At 26.7% G+C, this 17,581-nt stretch overlaps 1 protein-coding gene and 1 non-coding gene across 2 annotated transcripts; both read right to left on the minus strand.

The window, feature by feature from the left end:
• Nucleotides 1-632: 632 nt before the first annotated feature.
• Nucleotides 633-754, minus strand: LOC114404387. Its single transcript, XR_003664950.1, has one exon. It is a non-coding gene; the product is annotated as a small nucleolar RNA snoR86 (small nucleolar RNA).
• Nucleotides 755-5,168: 4,414 nt separating this feature from the next.
• On the minus strand, nt 5,169-7,822 carry LOC114389247 ((+)-neomenthol dehydrogenase-like). The gene is made up of 4 exons (XM_028349883.1): nt 7,707-7,822; nt 7,117-7,384; nt 6,483-6,668; nt 5,169-5,743 (listed from the first exon to the last, which is right to left on the minus strand). The coding sequence occupies exons 1-4, from the start codon at nt 7,751-7,753 to the stop codon at nt 5,333-5,335; spliced, it is 912 nt and encodes a 303-aa protein (XP_028205684.1). The 5' UTR covers nt 7,754-7,822; the 3' UTR covers nt 5,169-5,332.
• Nucleotides 7,823-17,581: the final 9,759 nt, after the last annotated feature.

The following is a 17,581-nucleotide window of genomic DNA, read 5'->3' on the forward strand; positions in this document are numbered from 1 at the left end:
GAGTTTCATGAGTTTTAACGGCATGGAGGACACAGTAATTTAGTCATCTTCCGACACAATCTTGGTACAGAAGCACCAATCTGCTTTATAGATGACCATAATATGAATGGAATCATCATTGTTATATTCTGTTCTCAATGTTTATTTACTTTTTTTATGGTTAGGATAATTTGTTCTCCAAATTGTAAATACAAAGGATATAGCAAACCAATTCACAAAATCAGACAACTTTTTTCAGAAACTTACAACCAATGCCTGCTAGTGACGCCCAATTGTTAATAAACGTAATCTTCGCAAAACCTAATCATCCACCATACCAATCGATCTATTATTGATCTCAATTATTCGTCATCCCAAATTACAACCACAGTAAGAAATTTGTCGAATCTCACTTCATGTTTCATTGATTTTATACACGAAAAAAGAAAAAATATATACAATAGCGCATAAATCGAAAGAGCTTTGACATTGATCTATTCATAAAACATAAGAATTTTTTTTTAAAAAAAAAAACTTCGAAACTTCAATAACAATCATCTATCAGGAGGGAAAAAAGAAATAAATTTCTGAAAAAAATGAAAGAAGTAAAGATTAAGAAAACAGAAAAGGTTTTTAAATTTCTCAATAAAAAGAATGTTGCGACTTGTTCGAGGCCATCATCAAAACAGAGTAAATTTGATAGGCACGGAGAATCGTCATTGTTTTCGCCAACCTTCAAGGCAAGATGCGACATTCATAGTCGACGCCCTTGCTCTGCAAATTGGCTTTCATTTTCAACACACAATTATGAATAATTATAAAATCACAAACACACACAAAAGCAGAAGCATAATAGGAATTTTATTTGTAACAAAAAAACCCTAACCCTAACCCTAATTTGAAGACGCCACAAAACGAAGATGCGACTGACACTACTGGTGCCTTGCATTTTATAGATGATCAAGTGGAACGGTAAACCCTAATTTCGTGCGGCGGCGGCGGCGGCGACAATTGTTTTAGTGATTGGGCTTTAAATTAGGGCATATGGCCCAGTGGACTTTTATTACTGTATTTATGCTATTGAGCTTATTTGGGGATTCTATTTGCACTTGTTTTTACACCCTCCTGTTCATTTTTTTCGGAAACTAATCTTTAAAGTTTAAAAACATGTGTTTTGAAAAATTGTGATATATCCTTAATCTTTTTTATTTTTTAATACATTACAAAAGTAAATTCTTGTAATGTAAAATTTCACATTACGAGAACAAGCTTCTTTAATGTAGCTATTTTTAAGTCGGCTTAAATATCTTTTTATTATTTTTTTCTTGTTTTTGTCTTTATAAAAACTCTTTTTTGATTTTAGTCTTTACAAATTATGTTTTATTTTTATTTTTCATCCTTTAAGTGTTATTTTTATGTGACACTTTGAACAATAAAAAAAAAATTATTTAAACAATTGCAAAGACGAAAAATAAACATAATTTATAAGGACTAAAATTAAAAAAAAACACTAATTTACAAGGACCAAAAAGGTATGTAAACCTTTTTAATGTGAGAAATGTTAGAAGCACATTTTCTAACACACTTTTTTAAATACACCATCTTTCATTGGTTAAAATTTATTGAAAATGTGAAAATTTGGTGGATCTCATAACATATTTAATGACTCTCTTTCATGATTTTGTACTTTTTAATAAAATTTAACCAATTAAAGATATTTTGTTTGAAGGAGTGTACTAAAGAATGTGTCATCAAAATGGGCCTAAACTCATGGGGCTAACCAAACACCATGGGTTTGGGTCGGACTTGGGTTTGGGTCGGATTGGATCCAAAAAGGGAAAAAAAACACAATTGACTAAAAAACTTCTAGTCCATTGGGGTTGAACCCGTGGTGTGCCATATTGATTTACCTAACCCACCTAAAATAATAACTTATTAGTATTTTGTATTACTATTTTAGATTTTAAAGTGTTTTTTTATTTAATTAGAAATATAATAAAATTCACCAAAAATATATTTTTAATATTTTATAATATTGTTCAACATTATTTTATTTAGTGTTTTTGTTTAAGACTATTTTTTTAAAAAACTTTGATATGATAGTTCTAGGCTTTTAGCTTGTGATAATATATCTTGTTGTGACGTGTGAATATTAAAAAATTTAATTTAACTAATATTTTTTAATTTATTCAAATTTATTTTTTTAAATTTTAGGTGGATTGAAAGATCAACCCGTTTAACCCACAATTCACGGTGGCTCGGTTCTGACTATTTTTTTAAATCAACTTTAAGTGAGTCAAGTTGAACTAATCAGTTAATGGGAAAAATCCGGGTGAGGGGTTAATCCTTCTCTCATTAGTGTAAAGAGAGAAAAAAAATGAAAAAAGGGATAACTTCTTTTATCCAAGTACACATCGATATTCTTGGGCTTAGGGATTGATTTCGTTCAAACCCAGAACAGTAAGTCGAAAACAAAAAAGGAATTGCTTTGCACATCCAGAAAATTGTTTGTGCTCCCAACACTTTTCATTTTTCCAAAATTACCCTTGACAATCTTATGGATTCATAAACTTGTGAATTCGTAATTCACAAGCTTACGGACAATCCGTATTATCATACAGATTATCAATTTGTATATATGTATGGATTACATATTTTTAAATTTTTTTAAAAAAAATTTACAATTTTTTTTAATTTATAATTTATATTTAATGCACATGTAAATTTTCATAATTAATTTTATTCTAATATATTTAATGTATCAAAATTAATTGTCACAACATTTATTATATAAATTTAAATGTGCATTAAATATATATTAAAAATTTTAGTATTATATATAACAACATTAATTATTTTATAACATAATTGATTTATTAGTTTAGATGATTAGAGTATCGTATTAATAACCTGATAGTCACATGCTTGAATTCTGCATGGTGGCAATTAACTTTGCTAGGGATAATTTTGGAAATAATAAAAAATATTAGGTGTACAAGAAAAAACAGTGGTTGCACAAAGCAATTGGGTTGTTTGGTTCATAGCTTTTCCTTTCTTGTAAATTTATAATAATTGTCAAACATACTTATTGAATAATGTTGGGGGAGCGGAAGTAATTGAACAACACCCCCGTTGACATTTTGGACTATTTTTGGACCCAGAATTGAAATTTTGAGGCTTTTTTTGGTTTAACCAATTTTAATCGAGTGGTGCTGCATATGCCATTATTCAATGTGAAGTAGGTAAAGTAAAGCATGTGAAAGTTCAGCAATCAATCTATGATCATATCATACCATTTGATCATAAACTCTTTACGAGAGACAAAGGGTATCAACACTTTTTTTTTTTTTTTTGTCACCATAAGGTATCAACACTGACAACATACTTGATACTTATGCATGTTGAAACACATGCTGTACGTTTATCTGGTCATAGTTAATTATCAACATCAACATTCAAAATAAGCTCATAAAGACATTCAACCAATTAGCTAATTAACCTTTTTCATATCACTGTTGCTTTGGAGAGAAAAGGAGATTAGTTTCTGTCAGAAAGCAGGTTTCCCTTTCTAACAGCTTAAAGCTTCAATAATTTCCTTGGAAAGGGAATAGTCTTCTAGATAGAGATACCTTAGTTGTATACTTAAAAATAAAAATGTAAGAATAAAAAATAATATTAAGAGGTTCATAGTACCTAACACTCTAAACAACCAATTGAGTAAGATTTTTTTACTAAAAAGGAATAAACAAAGAGATTACTTTTTAAATGGAAGGGTTAATTTTTTTATAACACAAGTGATAAGTGTATATATATCACATAATCAAATGGGTAGAATTAGGAGCATATATACTCTAAATTTAAGATAGTGATTCTACAAGATATTCAATATCATCACAGGAATCTTAACTATGATAAATAGGTTGAAATTCTAGAGTGGTAGCAGTACATTTTTCACTTCTCTTTATGGATGGAAGGATGATATTTTTGGTAACACGAGTACCACACCTATATATATATGTCATAATCAAATGGTAGAATTAGGCACATATATTCAAAAGTCAAGTCTACCGTCTACCATAGATATAAATTTATCAACATATGAAATCTTAATCATGAATAGCACGCATTAATTTGAGTCCTGTGATTAGCAGTTGTAACGAACCATATAAAATACTCTAAAAAAAAAAAAACCGTATAAAATCATGCATGCATATTCCAACAATCTCCGGTGGCCTACAGTGTCGTGCAATATACTATATACTATAATCTACCGCACATACATATAACATATAGATAGATTAAAAGTTATTTAGATGTTACATGATTATTTAAAAAAATCATGTATATTTCCTTTTAATCTTGATAACCATTCAAATAAAATCTTTTAATTTTTAGGGGTACATGGGAGGAATTAATGCTAGTTAAATTATATGTATAGAAATGTTTCTGCATGGGTAGTGGGGAACGGTTACGCTGCAGCAAAATTGAGTTCTGCTCAAAACTTTTAACATACATTGTAAATGTTCATGGTACACATTGTACCTATCATAATATAGTACAATTTGCTGAAAGAAAAAAAAAAAAAAAGCTCAATAGATGTTCCCAAAAAAGATTCTTTCCAAGCATTTTGAGAGTGATGAACATTTTTTAGCAATTCTCGCTAAAGTGAAAATATCAAAAAATATTTTAACGCTTAGTCAAAATAATATGTTAAAATGCTTAATCGAAATGCTCTACTTGAGAGGCTATTTTCGATACTTAGTTGAAAATGGTGGCGTCAACAATTAAACAAAAGTTCTTCAATGGATTCGATGGAGACTTTTCACCAATTAGCTAGAGTATTTGGTACAACTCGAGTACACACATTTTACATATTCGTTAATAATACTATCTACCTAGCTTATACGTTAAATAAATAAAAATAATTAAACAAGAGTGTTTTTTATTTTATGGTTCACATGCATCTTTTGTTAAGGCAATTTTTGTCGCCCGCTAGAACTCTTATGGCGGTAAAAAAATATTCTTTCTCAACGTAGTGAATATTCAAAACATAAAATTAATATAATTATTTAAACTAAAATAATTCGAGCCAGTTGATCAATCTTGATGATAAACAAGGTTTATTGTGAGATAAAAAAAAGTGAAAGATTACAAGTTTAATTCTTTCCGCTAACAAAAAAAATTAATAATTAACAAGTAACATTTATCTATAAAAAAAACTTAATGATAAAGGAAATAAAGAGTGTGTTACAATGTAAACATTTCTCTTGATTATAATTAATTAATTAGAGGGCACGTAGTAATTAACGTAGTGCAGTTGAAAGTACGTAAGTAGACTACTATAGGTGGATGATCATAGTTTAGAAGTAGCGTTGAGGAATGTTGCCTTCTTTCCAAGCGAAAAGAACTTTCCGGTGGGCAAGAGGTGCGGCGGAAGCAAGGCAAGGGTGGCGGCGAGTGCGGCGGCGTCATCGGCGGTGTGCGTGCCCTTGCCTTTAGTCATTGCGGTTTGAGTGAAACCAGGGCAAAAACAATTCACACTCAACCCACTTCCTTCGTATGAGTATCTTTTTGCCAACATTCTTGAGTAGGCATTCAATGCTAGCTTCGACACCGCGTATTCCGTCCAATACGATGGCCAGCCATGGCTCTTCCACGTTCCGTTTCTCACATCTCCGAGGAACGCTCTCACCACTCCGTCGATGTGTTCTTCCATCAAGTCCTCGCGCTCTAACATCGCTCTTATCTCCGCGTTTCTTACCTTCTGCTTATACAAATATAATGTTAGCGACATTATCTCTAACACTTTTTTCTTTAATATTTTATTAACATATTTTTTTATATTTTTGAGCACTTATAATACATGAGACAAATAACATTTTTTTTTTACTGAAAATAGAAAGATCAATTACTCCTAGGTGAATAAGAAATAAGAAAAAAGCAGCAGTAGTTATATGTGAACACCAAATCACTCCAATACTTCATTATTATTTATCATTTTTTAAAAAAAATAAATTCTATCACACATATAAGAGTCGTCTAGCTAGAGTTTGAATTTTCACTCAAGTTTATAAGAAACTAAGATAGTGACTGTCTCACATTTCTTTCTACAGTGTGAAATATGAGTGTGAACAAAAGGAAGCTTTATAAGAAAAGAATAAAAAGAAAGAGAGAGAGAAAAGAGAAAGATTCCCTCAGTTTTATATTCTGTCTTTCAAGATAATACTAATATACATTTCTTACAAAATATTTAATCAAAATACCAATAAATATTGTTGGAAAAATAATAAGTAATGCTTTCTTAATTTGTTAAATAATGATAAATATTTGGAGATAAACTAACCAAATACCAAGTAGAAAGAAAGTGGACGTACACAAATGGAATTTAAAAGAAAGATTATAGAAAAACCAAGTTGTACTATTGTATTTATACCTTGTATTGGAATAGACCCTCCTAGCTAGTAAAATAAAGTAATGAATAAAAGAAATAGAGGTAGAATTACATTGAGAGAGCCAAGCCTTGAGCTAACGTTGAGAACACGAGTGATGGAAGAAGAAGAGAATCGAAAGAGAGGGAGAAGAGCTTCAATCAGCGACTTGGAACCATAGAAGTTAGTCTTTATGACGCTTTCTGCGTGCTCCACTGAGTTCTCGTCCAACTCATTGTAGGACACTCCCGCATTGTTCACCTGAATTATCACAATATATTCACATATAGTTAAATTCACTAGGATCAATCTAATAATGTAATTTAATTTTAAATTTCATTTCCATTAGGTATTATTGTAAAAGGCATATCAATCATTAATGTATTAGATTTTTTTTACGATGTAGTTCAACCAATAGGGGTGTGTGTTTGGATTAGAAATGAAATCTCATTGAACGGAGAAATTATGTGTTCTAATGCAAAAATTTGAAAGTAACTATGTTATATATGTTATTGTAACTTAATTTCATTAAAAGTCCGTTGGTATTGGATTCATTTGGTTTCCAAACACGTACACTAGATCGATCTCTTTAATTTGTTTTGACTTTGAGAGATACATAGCATGTGCACATGTGACATGATAGGGATTGAATTAATTTTAAATCAACACATAATTGATGTCAAGTTTAAAATAATGAATTAATACTCACAAGAATATCCAAGGTGGCTCCGAATTTGGCTCTGAAGGAGGATGCAAAGGTTGACACAGAAAGGGGATCAGAGACATCAAGAAGTAGAAGGTGAACATAATCACCAAGGCCTTGTTTTCGGAGATTCTCCACTGCAGCTTCCCCTCTTTGCTTATCTCTAGCAGTTAGCACCACACTCACTCCCAACTCCGCAAGACGCTTCACCAATGCAAACCCTATGCCCTTGTTTCCTCCGGTCACCACCGCCACCGTCTCCCTCGACCACCACCTTCATTCATTCACCAATCACTTAATTAAAACAAATACAATAAGGAACAACACAACATGCAAACCTTGATTACACGTATTATATATGTATCGAGTACAAACAAAACTTAGATATGGTTTTATAAGAATTGTTTAGTACTGTTCTCCCATTAGAATTAGAATTTTATCTTGATAATAGTCTTATTGATCGTTTATTAGGCATGATTATCGAGGTGAATCCAATTTTGATTAGAAAACAGTATTAATTAAACACATACTACTTTATCTAGGTTTTGTTCATACTTGGTTACACAAATTAACACATACATAGATAGATGGCCTACCTGGTTAAGCATAGTGAAGGAGAAGGAAAATAATGCTCCGGTTCCATATATGTGTAGGTGTATGAGAAAAGAAAATATCAACTAGAGTCAATTAATGCAGGAATGAAATATATATGTATGCTGGGTTGCTATATATATATATAGGGCCACACACACTTACATGCATTATTGTGATTAAGGAACAAGACCTGACTCAGCAAAATAATATATAATATAACCGAGTGATAAATTATTTTCGGTCATTTTTATAAATAAAATATTAGTATAAATCTCTTTTAAAACAATTTATTGATATAAGTCTGTTTTAACTATTAATCGATCATAGTATATATGAGATGTTCTATTAAACCTATGATTCAAATAAGTAATTTTCATTGATTAACGATAATAAAAAAATTGGTGTTGATAAATTATTTTAAATGATCCTCGTATTAACATTTTGTTTATAAAAAATGATCCAAAATTTCAATCACTCGATGCAACTATGAGTCCAGAGTGGAGAAAGTGGCGGTGACCGGGTTATAACTATAAAATAACAGAGAAAAAATGGAACGTGTTATTTACTAATTTGCATTGCCAAGTCTTCTTCCAGGGGCTGCGTCATAATTAAACTAATCGATAAATATGCATTCCTCAGTTCATCTTACTCTAATCACCACGTATGATTAGATCACGATAACAATTTTTTATTATTATTGAATTTAAATTAGAATATACCCGTCATGTACGGTCATTTAAAGTTTATTGATATCAGCCATAAATTCCTTTTGAGTTTTCTTTTTATAGACCACACTATTTTTACTAAAGTCAATTTTGTATTTCTATTGAGATAATTTTGTTTAAGATTATATTTAGAAAAAATTAGTTGAAATTTAAAAGTTTTTAATAAAAATTAAAAAAATTAACTTATTAAATTATAAATATTCAATAACATGGACTGTTGAATTAAGTAGTTAAAAAATATAAAATAATAGAAAAAATATATTTAGAATATATATATATATATATATATATATATATATATATATCAACTTTATTTTATGAATAAAATTATATTTTAAGGTGTTATATTTTTAGTTTTTTAATTAATTTTAAAGTCTTGTAATTTTTATTTACATAAAATTAATTTTTTAAAAATTAAAAGTAGTATTTACTTGAAGAACAAAAGGAGAGTGAGCACGTTGGAGAAAAAACGAGATGAGTACATTGCAGAAAAAAAGGAGAGTGATGAACGGGCATACATGATGAGTGAAAAAAAAAATAAAACTCTAATTTATTTAAAAAGGTAATAAAAAAATGAATTAATATATTAAAAAAAAGAAAAAATAATATAAAAATTAGAAGTTAAAATTTAATATTTTAAAAAACATTATTTCGAATCGTGTTTAAAAAAATACTAAAAATTATTTAAAAACTTATTAATCAAATGTCTAGTTGAAATAACTTAAATCAAATGTGACTATAATGAAGAAGAATTTTTTTTTCTAAGTGAGTATTTAAGGTAATTGTATACTCAAAATTCAAACTTAAGCTGAAACACAATGGTAGTAGATCCATGTGTGCTTGTTAATTTTTTAAGTATTTAACTTAAATTGTATGTCCAAAACTTAAATTCAAGATTTAGTTTATTAAAATTTGTAATAAAATTATTTTAAAAAGTCAACTCTAATTGGTCTAGTTCAGAGAGTACATGAGAATCAAACTTTTTTTTATTTGAGGATTATAGTATTAAAAAATAATTAAAATTAGAGGATAATAATAATATAACCAACGTATCCTTAAAAAATATAACTATCATAACTAAAATAATAAAATGAGAAAGATTTTCATACTAAAAAACGACGTAAGATTCTTTCTGTTAGAATAGTATTTTTTTTAATTATATATTTAGGCAGGATGCATATCATAAATAGACATGTTTTTCCAATTTAACAAAAATCTTACGTCAGTACATAATTAACATATTTATTTATTAACACGGCATGCAATGCAAGATCATCGCGATTATTATATACTCTATGCCTAATTAAAATAGAAGGTGATAATGATAATAATAGATCATAATTAAAATAAAAATAATAATCCATGCATTGACGCATAATAAAGAGTTGTTATATTATTATATCACTAATTCACATACATACATAATAAATTTACTTGATTTTTATAATAATAACAATAATAATTTTTAAAATTATATATATATATATATATATATATATATATATATATATATATATATATATATATATATATATATATATATATGACACTGAAATAATTTCTTACATATACAATTAAGCTCATTAAAATTATATAGATTACATATGACTACATATTCTTACCCAGAAAACATCTAATATTCTTTTTATCACAATATAGTTTTTTTGGTACATTTTTTTTATCACAATATCTTGTTTGTCTAACACTCTAACCTCTCTTATTTCTCATTGTTTTTGCCTAGCTACAGAAATTGTAAATGCGTTTGATTTTGTTTCACTCTCATAACCTGTCTTATATTTTTCTTCTCAAAAGAAAGAATTGAACCAATTCCTCACCACTTCGGGAGTAAATTAATTTTGTCAAATTTGCGCTATTTTAGTAACTTTTATGGATATCACATTCAATTACTTTTTTTTTTCTCTTTTTGAAAAAGCCAAACAGAATTTCATTAATTAATTTAATCGTCAATTTCCAGGTGAATGACTAATTAATTAGCTAGATTAAGGTTACCAAATTTCATATAATTTTAAAAATTAACTAATATTTTATAAATTAACTTCATATTAATATATAATATATTTTCAAAATATGAATAAATAATGGTTATCAAATCAAATACTAATATATATAATTTAATTGAAAAATTGTTAAGATGATTGAAATCATTCAATAAAAAAAGATGATTAAAATCACATAATTTAATAATTAATTTACTAAATTTGTATTTTGTAAAAAAAATATTAAAAAATTAGGTGAGCAAAATTTTCTCTAAACAACTTTATTTCCCATAAAAATACTTGTGGTTAAATTTATTTTTTTTTATAAAAAATCCTTCTCCACACCTTCACGCGAAGGTTAACAGTTTCTTTATTTTATTTTACTAAAAAAACGCTAATCATCAATTCCAGGTGACTGATTAATCGTGTTTGATTTAGACTTTCATTAATTTATCCATTTGGATAGATGTTTAATTTATTAAAGTAAAATTTGGAATTAGTATTATACTAGCTACTATACAAGGTTCGAATTGAACATTGAACGGATCCAGATTTATCATTAATCATTTAATTACATTCGTAAACTGTTGTATTTAACAGAAGAAATATCTTTCTAGACTTAAACTTCTAGATCCATTTTACGTCATTTAACGTATTGCTTATTTGCTGATTAAACAAAAAAGTCTTACTTATTTGGGCACTGGAGGTCCCTGTTTAAAGTTTCATTGGAATTATTTTAATTTTTCACACACATTTGATTTCATTTTTAACTACTGTTTTAAACATGAAAATATTTTGTTTGTAAAGAACATGAAAATATTTTCAAAACACGATTTTAGTAAAAGAAAATTTCATGTAACTGTTGAGTCGGGTAAAAATGGCATTAATTTTTACTGTGAAATTTTAAAATAAATTAAAAAAATCACTTAAAATTTAATTTTAAACAAAATTAATTTTGCAACATTAAGACAAACCAAAAATCAAATTTATAAATATTTCTCTAAACATACACCGACCAAATTTTACATTAACCGTGATTCCGTGAATATATATTGATCAGTTCATTTTTTTTTTAAAGTAATATATTGATTGGTTCATATGTTCATAAGATCGTGATGATCAAATACTATTAGTCTATTAAATAAAATTACACGTTATTAATTTAAAATTTACACATATTTAGAAGCGTCAAAGAGATGCGAAAAGTCATGTGAGCATATAATAATGTTGATTAAAAAAATGGGTATCTGAATAAGAATCATTAGGTGGGAGTGTAGTCACGCAGAATCGTTCATTTGAAAATTAGAATGAAAGTAACACATAAGATATATAGAACGTGATATTTCTTCACAAGGACACTTAACGTATTTCATAATTGCTTATTTTATAACGCTATGATGTGAAAGGGACTAAGATTGAGGTTGAATTCTTCTCACATGTAAAATCACGACCACAATATAATCTAACATACCGCGTCACGTCGTCCAGAAAGAGAATTTGGGGAAATATATGAATATCATAAATAGATAATTAGGGAAAATGTATGAATGTCATAAACTAGTCTCCAAGCCCGGCTGTGTCCGGCTACTTTTTCATTTTATAAATTAAACCTAAATAAATCAATATATATATATATATATATATATATATATACACATATTTTTTGTTTTCATATGAATTTTTTTATCCAAACTACATGATCACATATATTAAATTAAATACATTATATTTTGTCAATTACTTCTTTAATATTTACTATTTTTGGTATTAAATAACATTTGATTATCTTCATCACATGCTAACATCAAAACATATTTTTCAGTCTTTGATACTGAAATATATAATTGTCCATGAAAAAAAATACTAATCTTGATAAGTACACACGTTTTGGAGATGTTATCATTGTCAATTACATAAGAAGTTCATTATATATATATATATGTATATATCTTTCTCTTTGACATAATCCATTAAATTTTCTTTTAGTATGAACTGTATCTTGGTTCCTATATGAAATGAAATTAATATTTCAAGAAAATAGTTTAATAATTCATGATACCATATTACTTTAAAATCATTTGAACAATAACAAATGATTTCTTTATTTTTCCAATGGGAAACAACTTCCAAAGATGAATGACTTGAACTTTTATTCTTCAAACTTGTTTGTCATGTGCATATATCCCTCAAAATAACTGTTATATGTTTTTTTTTTCAACTAAAAATAATAATCATAGTAATCATGAACCGGAAATAGAAAGATTTTCTTCAAACTAAAAGTAATGGGTATTTAACCTTCAATTTCTTCATATATAAATGGGTAAAAATAAAAATTGTACTTGTTATTTTTTATAACAAATCATTTAACTTGACTTAAAATATATTTTATAAATTTTAAATAGAGAATATTTTCATTTTTTTTGCCAAAGAATCATTCCAAATCAACGAATACATATTTATTAAATAGAACTATAATTTAATAAAAACAATTTCTTTTTCATTTTATTTAACTTGAAATACATTTTGTAAATTATAAATAGAGAGCTTTTTATTGTCAAAGAATCATCTCAAATCAATTGTACTTATTTTCCATTTATACCTATAACAATTGTACTTTTTTATTTAATTTAATTTAACTATATGTTTATTTAATTTAATTTAAATATATGTTTTTTTTTCATTTAAGTTAACTATATGTTTTTTCATTTATACCTTTAACAATTGTACTTATTTTTTAAACTTACATATCAATTAAATAAAATTTAAAAATATTTATTAAATAGAACCATAATTTTGATTAAAAAAACATAATTTTTTGAAATTTATTTTTTCATTTATATTTTTTATAATTGTACTCTTCTTTTTAAATTTACGTATCTACTAAATAAAAAAAAAACAGTAATCAAGAAGTTGAAATAGAAAATATAGATTTTCTGTTAAACTAAAAATAACGTGTAAATAAACAGATAAATCTTCAATTTCTAAATAAATGGTTGAAAATAAATTATACTTATTAATTTTATTAGCAAATCATTTAATTTAACTTAAAATACATTTTGTAAACTATAAATAGAGAATACTTTTTTGCCAAAGAATAATCTCAAATCAACACATTATACATATTTATTAAATAAAATTAAAATTTCATTTAAAACAAAAAAATACATAAATTTTATAACTATTTTTTTTCATTTATGTCTATAATAATTATAATTATTTTTTAAATTTACTTATCAATTAAATTAAAAGTATGCATAGTAATAAACTAATCATGAACTGAAATGGAAAATATAAATTTCAATTGATAAGTATAATTTTAATTGTTAAATAGAACTACAATTTTAATAAAAACAAAAAATACATTTTTTACTATATTTTTTTATTTATGTCCTTAATAAATGTACTTAAGAATATCAAGTTGAGCTGCATTCAAACCAAGGATTTATTGGTTTTTAACTATATATTTTAAATTTATGTAAGTAATAATTATACTTATTTTTAAATTAACTTATCAATTAATTTAAAAATAAAATAGTAATCATGAATTGAAAATAGAAAATAAAAATTTTCTTTTATATTAAAAATAATGAGTAGATAGACAGATAAATCTTCAATTTCTTTATAACGGTTGTAAATAAAAATTATACTTATTATTTTTATGAAATTTTTTTCTAATTTAACTTAAAATATATTTTTAAACTATAAAATAGAGATTTTTTTCCCAAAGAATCATCTTAAATCAACACATACATATTTATTAAAGAAAACTACAAGTTTAATTAAAAAAATGTATATAAGTTTTTTACTATCTTCCTTATCTTATGCTTTTAATAATTATACTTGCAAAATATTGAATATTCGGCGCATTTGATCCACTAATGAATTAAATATTTTATATAAAACATAGATATTAAAATATGGAAATATAAATTGTAATAGTAATAATAATAGGATAAAAGGATAATAGGACAAAAAGTGTTATCATGCATAGAAAATTTCAGAAAGGACATTACCGAAAAATCACTGCTCTATGAATAGTGAATTAACACCCCCAAAGTCCCGTTAGAATTGTTATGTTATAGATAGAGAAACAGAGAAATAGGAGAAATGTATTAATGTCATAAATTAAATATGGTGTGAGCAATGAGCATGAAACAGGTGCCTAATTATATATGGTTAACTTTAAAATTATGGTAGATGTCATTAAAAGAGTTCGACAACTCTACAAATAAATTTATCAAAGGTTCCAAATTGTGTGAGTTCTTGTTTGTTTTTTTAAACGGCCAAAATAAAGAAACTACTTCCTTTTTTTTTTTTCTCTAATGATTTTGTGTCTAATTGCAAGATCTTTTTTAAGAAATTTGTTTGTTCTTTTTTTAATTTTTAAATATATTAATTATTTTTTTCCTACATAATTTTATTTAATTATTATTTTTAAATATTAATAAGAAACAATTAAATGGGAAAAAAGATAAAAAAATAATACTTCCTCTTTTTTTCTCTCATGATTTTGTGTCTAATTACAAGATATATTTTAAGAAATTTATTTTTTCTTTTTATAATATAAATAATTGATAAATTTAATATAATTAACTAAATTAACTACTTTTCTTAAAAAATATGTAAATTAGTTTAAAAAATTTTGTAATTAGGGACAATGATTATATATTAACACCTTAATATACAACAAAATGAAAAAAAAATCTCTTATGAGTAAGGTTGCGAAACTCAAAAATTTACATAAACTTATAAAATTTTCGTAAACTCACTCTAAACTCATGATAATACATAATAGAAAAATTAATATTAAAAAATCTATTAATGAGATATACACTTAGCTAAATATTCTCTACCACAAAAATAATTTAACATTTGAACCGTATAATAAAATCAAATATCAAATCACAATAATAAAATCAAATATCAAATATCAAATCATTTGAACTGTATAGTAAAATATTATTGTCGTTGTGGAATTTATTGGGGATAAGAATTTAGTTGATTCAACTACCTGACTCAAGAGTTTATTAAAAAAATCCTAAATAATTAACTTGTTTTATTTACATAAATTCATAAAATCATAAGAATTCAAAAATTTAATAACCATACTCATAAGTCATAATAACTCCTAGTCTCCTACTCAACCAGCCATTGAGACAAACATAAATACCCACCCTGCAAACAGAACCACAAATCCTAACAAAACATATATGTCTTACATCAACAGAACCCACCTCCCCAGCAATAATGTGACCACATGAAACTTTTTTTTACCTATGATAGAAAATTAAACCAGGTTGATGGTCCCCCCCAACCCCAGCTATAATATGCGTTGCACTGTTGGAGTCCACTTCACAGTGAACCACGTACAGATAATTATTCTTAAAAAATTAACCATTATTTTTCACATATTAATTTTTATACTTTTTCAATGTTCAATTGACAATATACATTAAATTTATGAAAGTGGATGAACTATAAGTATAATTAAGTTCCGACCGAAGATTAATTTCATGATGAGTCCAAAGAAGTGAAATTTATAAAAATACATAAGAATTCCACTGACATACGTCAAATGTCATAATTATGATAATTAGAATGATTTAAAAAACACTTTTCTTATACCGGTAGCACCTTGTATTTTTTTTTATTAAGTCACGACTCAGGTGTCATATTTCATTGCCTTTTCTTCTCTCTTTTGTCTTTCCTCTCATCCCAAAGTTCAATTCAATCAAAAGAGAATGAAATAAAACAATCAATTTTTCTTGTAAAATGAAACTACCTTATGCACAGTTTGATTATTCTAAGTCCACTTTTTCATGAACATGCCCTTTACCTAACTAGTAGCTTCTAGCCATAATCTGATCCTCAGAACTCAGATTCTCTACCACTGGCGATCATATTCTTCAGTTTATATTGTACAGCAAGAAAAAAGTCACCCTAGCTTTTGAGCTTTGGGCATGAGACATGTGACTTATATTTTAGAAAAATGGAAGAGCACTTTTGTTTCTAAGTCACATCCATTCAATTCTTATATAAGAATTATTATGATCTCAAGAAATAGTGGGGTGAAAAAAAAAGTGCAAATATTCAATGTCCTATCTTTATCAAAAAGATACCAATTAATGTCTTATAGTATTTTACTGCATTGTGAACGAACGAACGAACATGAAGTCCACTGTGACTGCTACACCAACCAAACACAAACGAGTTCTTGTGTTTTTTTCTTTATATCTATGTCAGTGTCTGTATGTGAATCAAACATATATGTATGTGTGAACCAAACACTAACGAGTTCTTGTGGTTTTCTGTGTGGTGTGTGTGTGAACCAAACATAGTGATGTGAATTTGACTCATTTAAGGTTTTCAACTTACTTTCAAAAGTGAAATAAATAATCTCAATAGTGTTAATTATATATATACATGCATGATAAAATTACACACGTTCGATGTTTGAAACTTTGAATATTAGCTGATGATTTCATCAACAAGTGAAAATACTTAGTTTACCATTGTTCACTTTAGAGGAAATACAACCAACTGGTTCAAGTACAAATTAAAATGAGTTCTTGTGTTGCTTCACGACATTTTAATGCTTTCATTTTCATTTTATTTTTTGTTGATGATGGAATTACTACAAATTAAGTAGTAGTCTCCACTGAAAGTAGTGTTTAATCTAATTATGAGTGCACATAAGATCAACATGTATTTATCTTCTATCATGATTTATTTCATTCCTAATGATATATTTAAATTTTAAATCAGTTGTTCAAAAACACAAGTCATTACTACTAGTATTAATCATTGTTGGTTTTAGGTTCATAGAAATTAATGTTTGCACTTCCCTTACTTTGTTCTTTGATCTCTCTCAAACATTACCTGTAGTGAGGAGGGAAAAATACACGAGATTAACGTGAAACCTACCTGACAAATTCCACTTAATCATGTATCTTTCTCTCTTGTCACTACCATGGTGATGAGAAATGAGGATCCAGGCCTGTCTATATTTTGCTGGTTCCACACTGTCCCAGTGCACTAACCTTCTTTTTTATTTTTTTGAATTGCTGGACTACCCTATTTGGCACAACTAGAAAATGACAGGGCATTCTTCATTCTTCCTTGTTTCATTTTTCTTTAATTTGTTCGGACAAGTTG

The sequence above is a fragment of the Glycine soja genome, chromosome 2, assembly GCF_004193775.1.
Source record: "Glycine soja cultivar W05 chromosome 2, ASM419377v2, whole genome shotgun sequence".
Classification (NCBI taxonomy): Eukaryota; Viridiplantae; Streptophyta; class Magnoliopsida; order Fabales; family Fabaceae; genus Glycine; species Glycine soja.

Bases quoted from the DNA above. Each gene is read 5' to 3' on its own strand.
- LOC114389247 (XM_028349883.1), bottom strand. From the start codon at position 7,753: ATGGAACCGGAGCATTATTTTCCTTCTCCTTCACTATGCTTAACCAG. The intron at 7,385-7,706 runs GTAGGCCATCTA...GAATGAATGAAG, and splicing joins CCTTCACTATGCTTAACCAG to GTGGTGGTCGAGGGAGACGG. The intron at 5,744-6,482 runs GTAATTCTACCT...TTGTATAAGCAG, and splicing joins CAAGGCTTGGCTCTCTCAAT to AAGGTAAGAAACGCGGAGAT.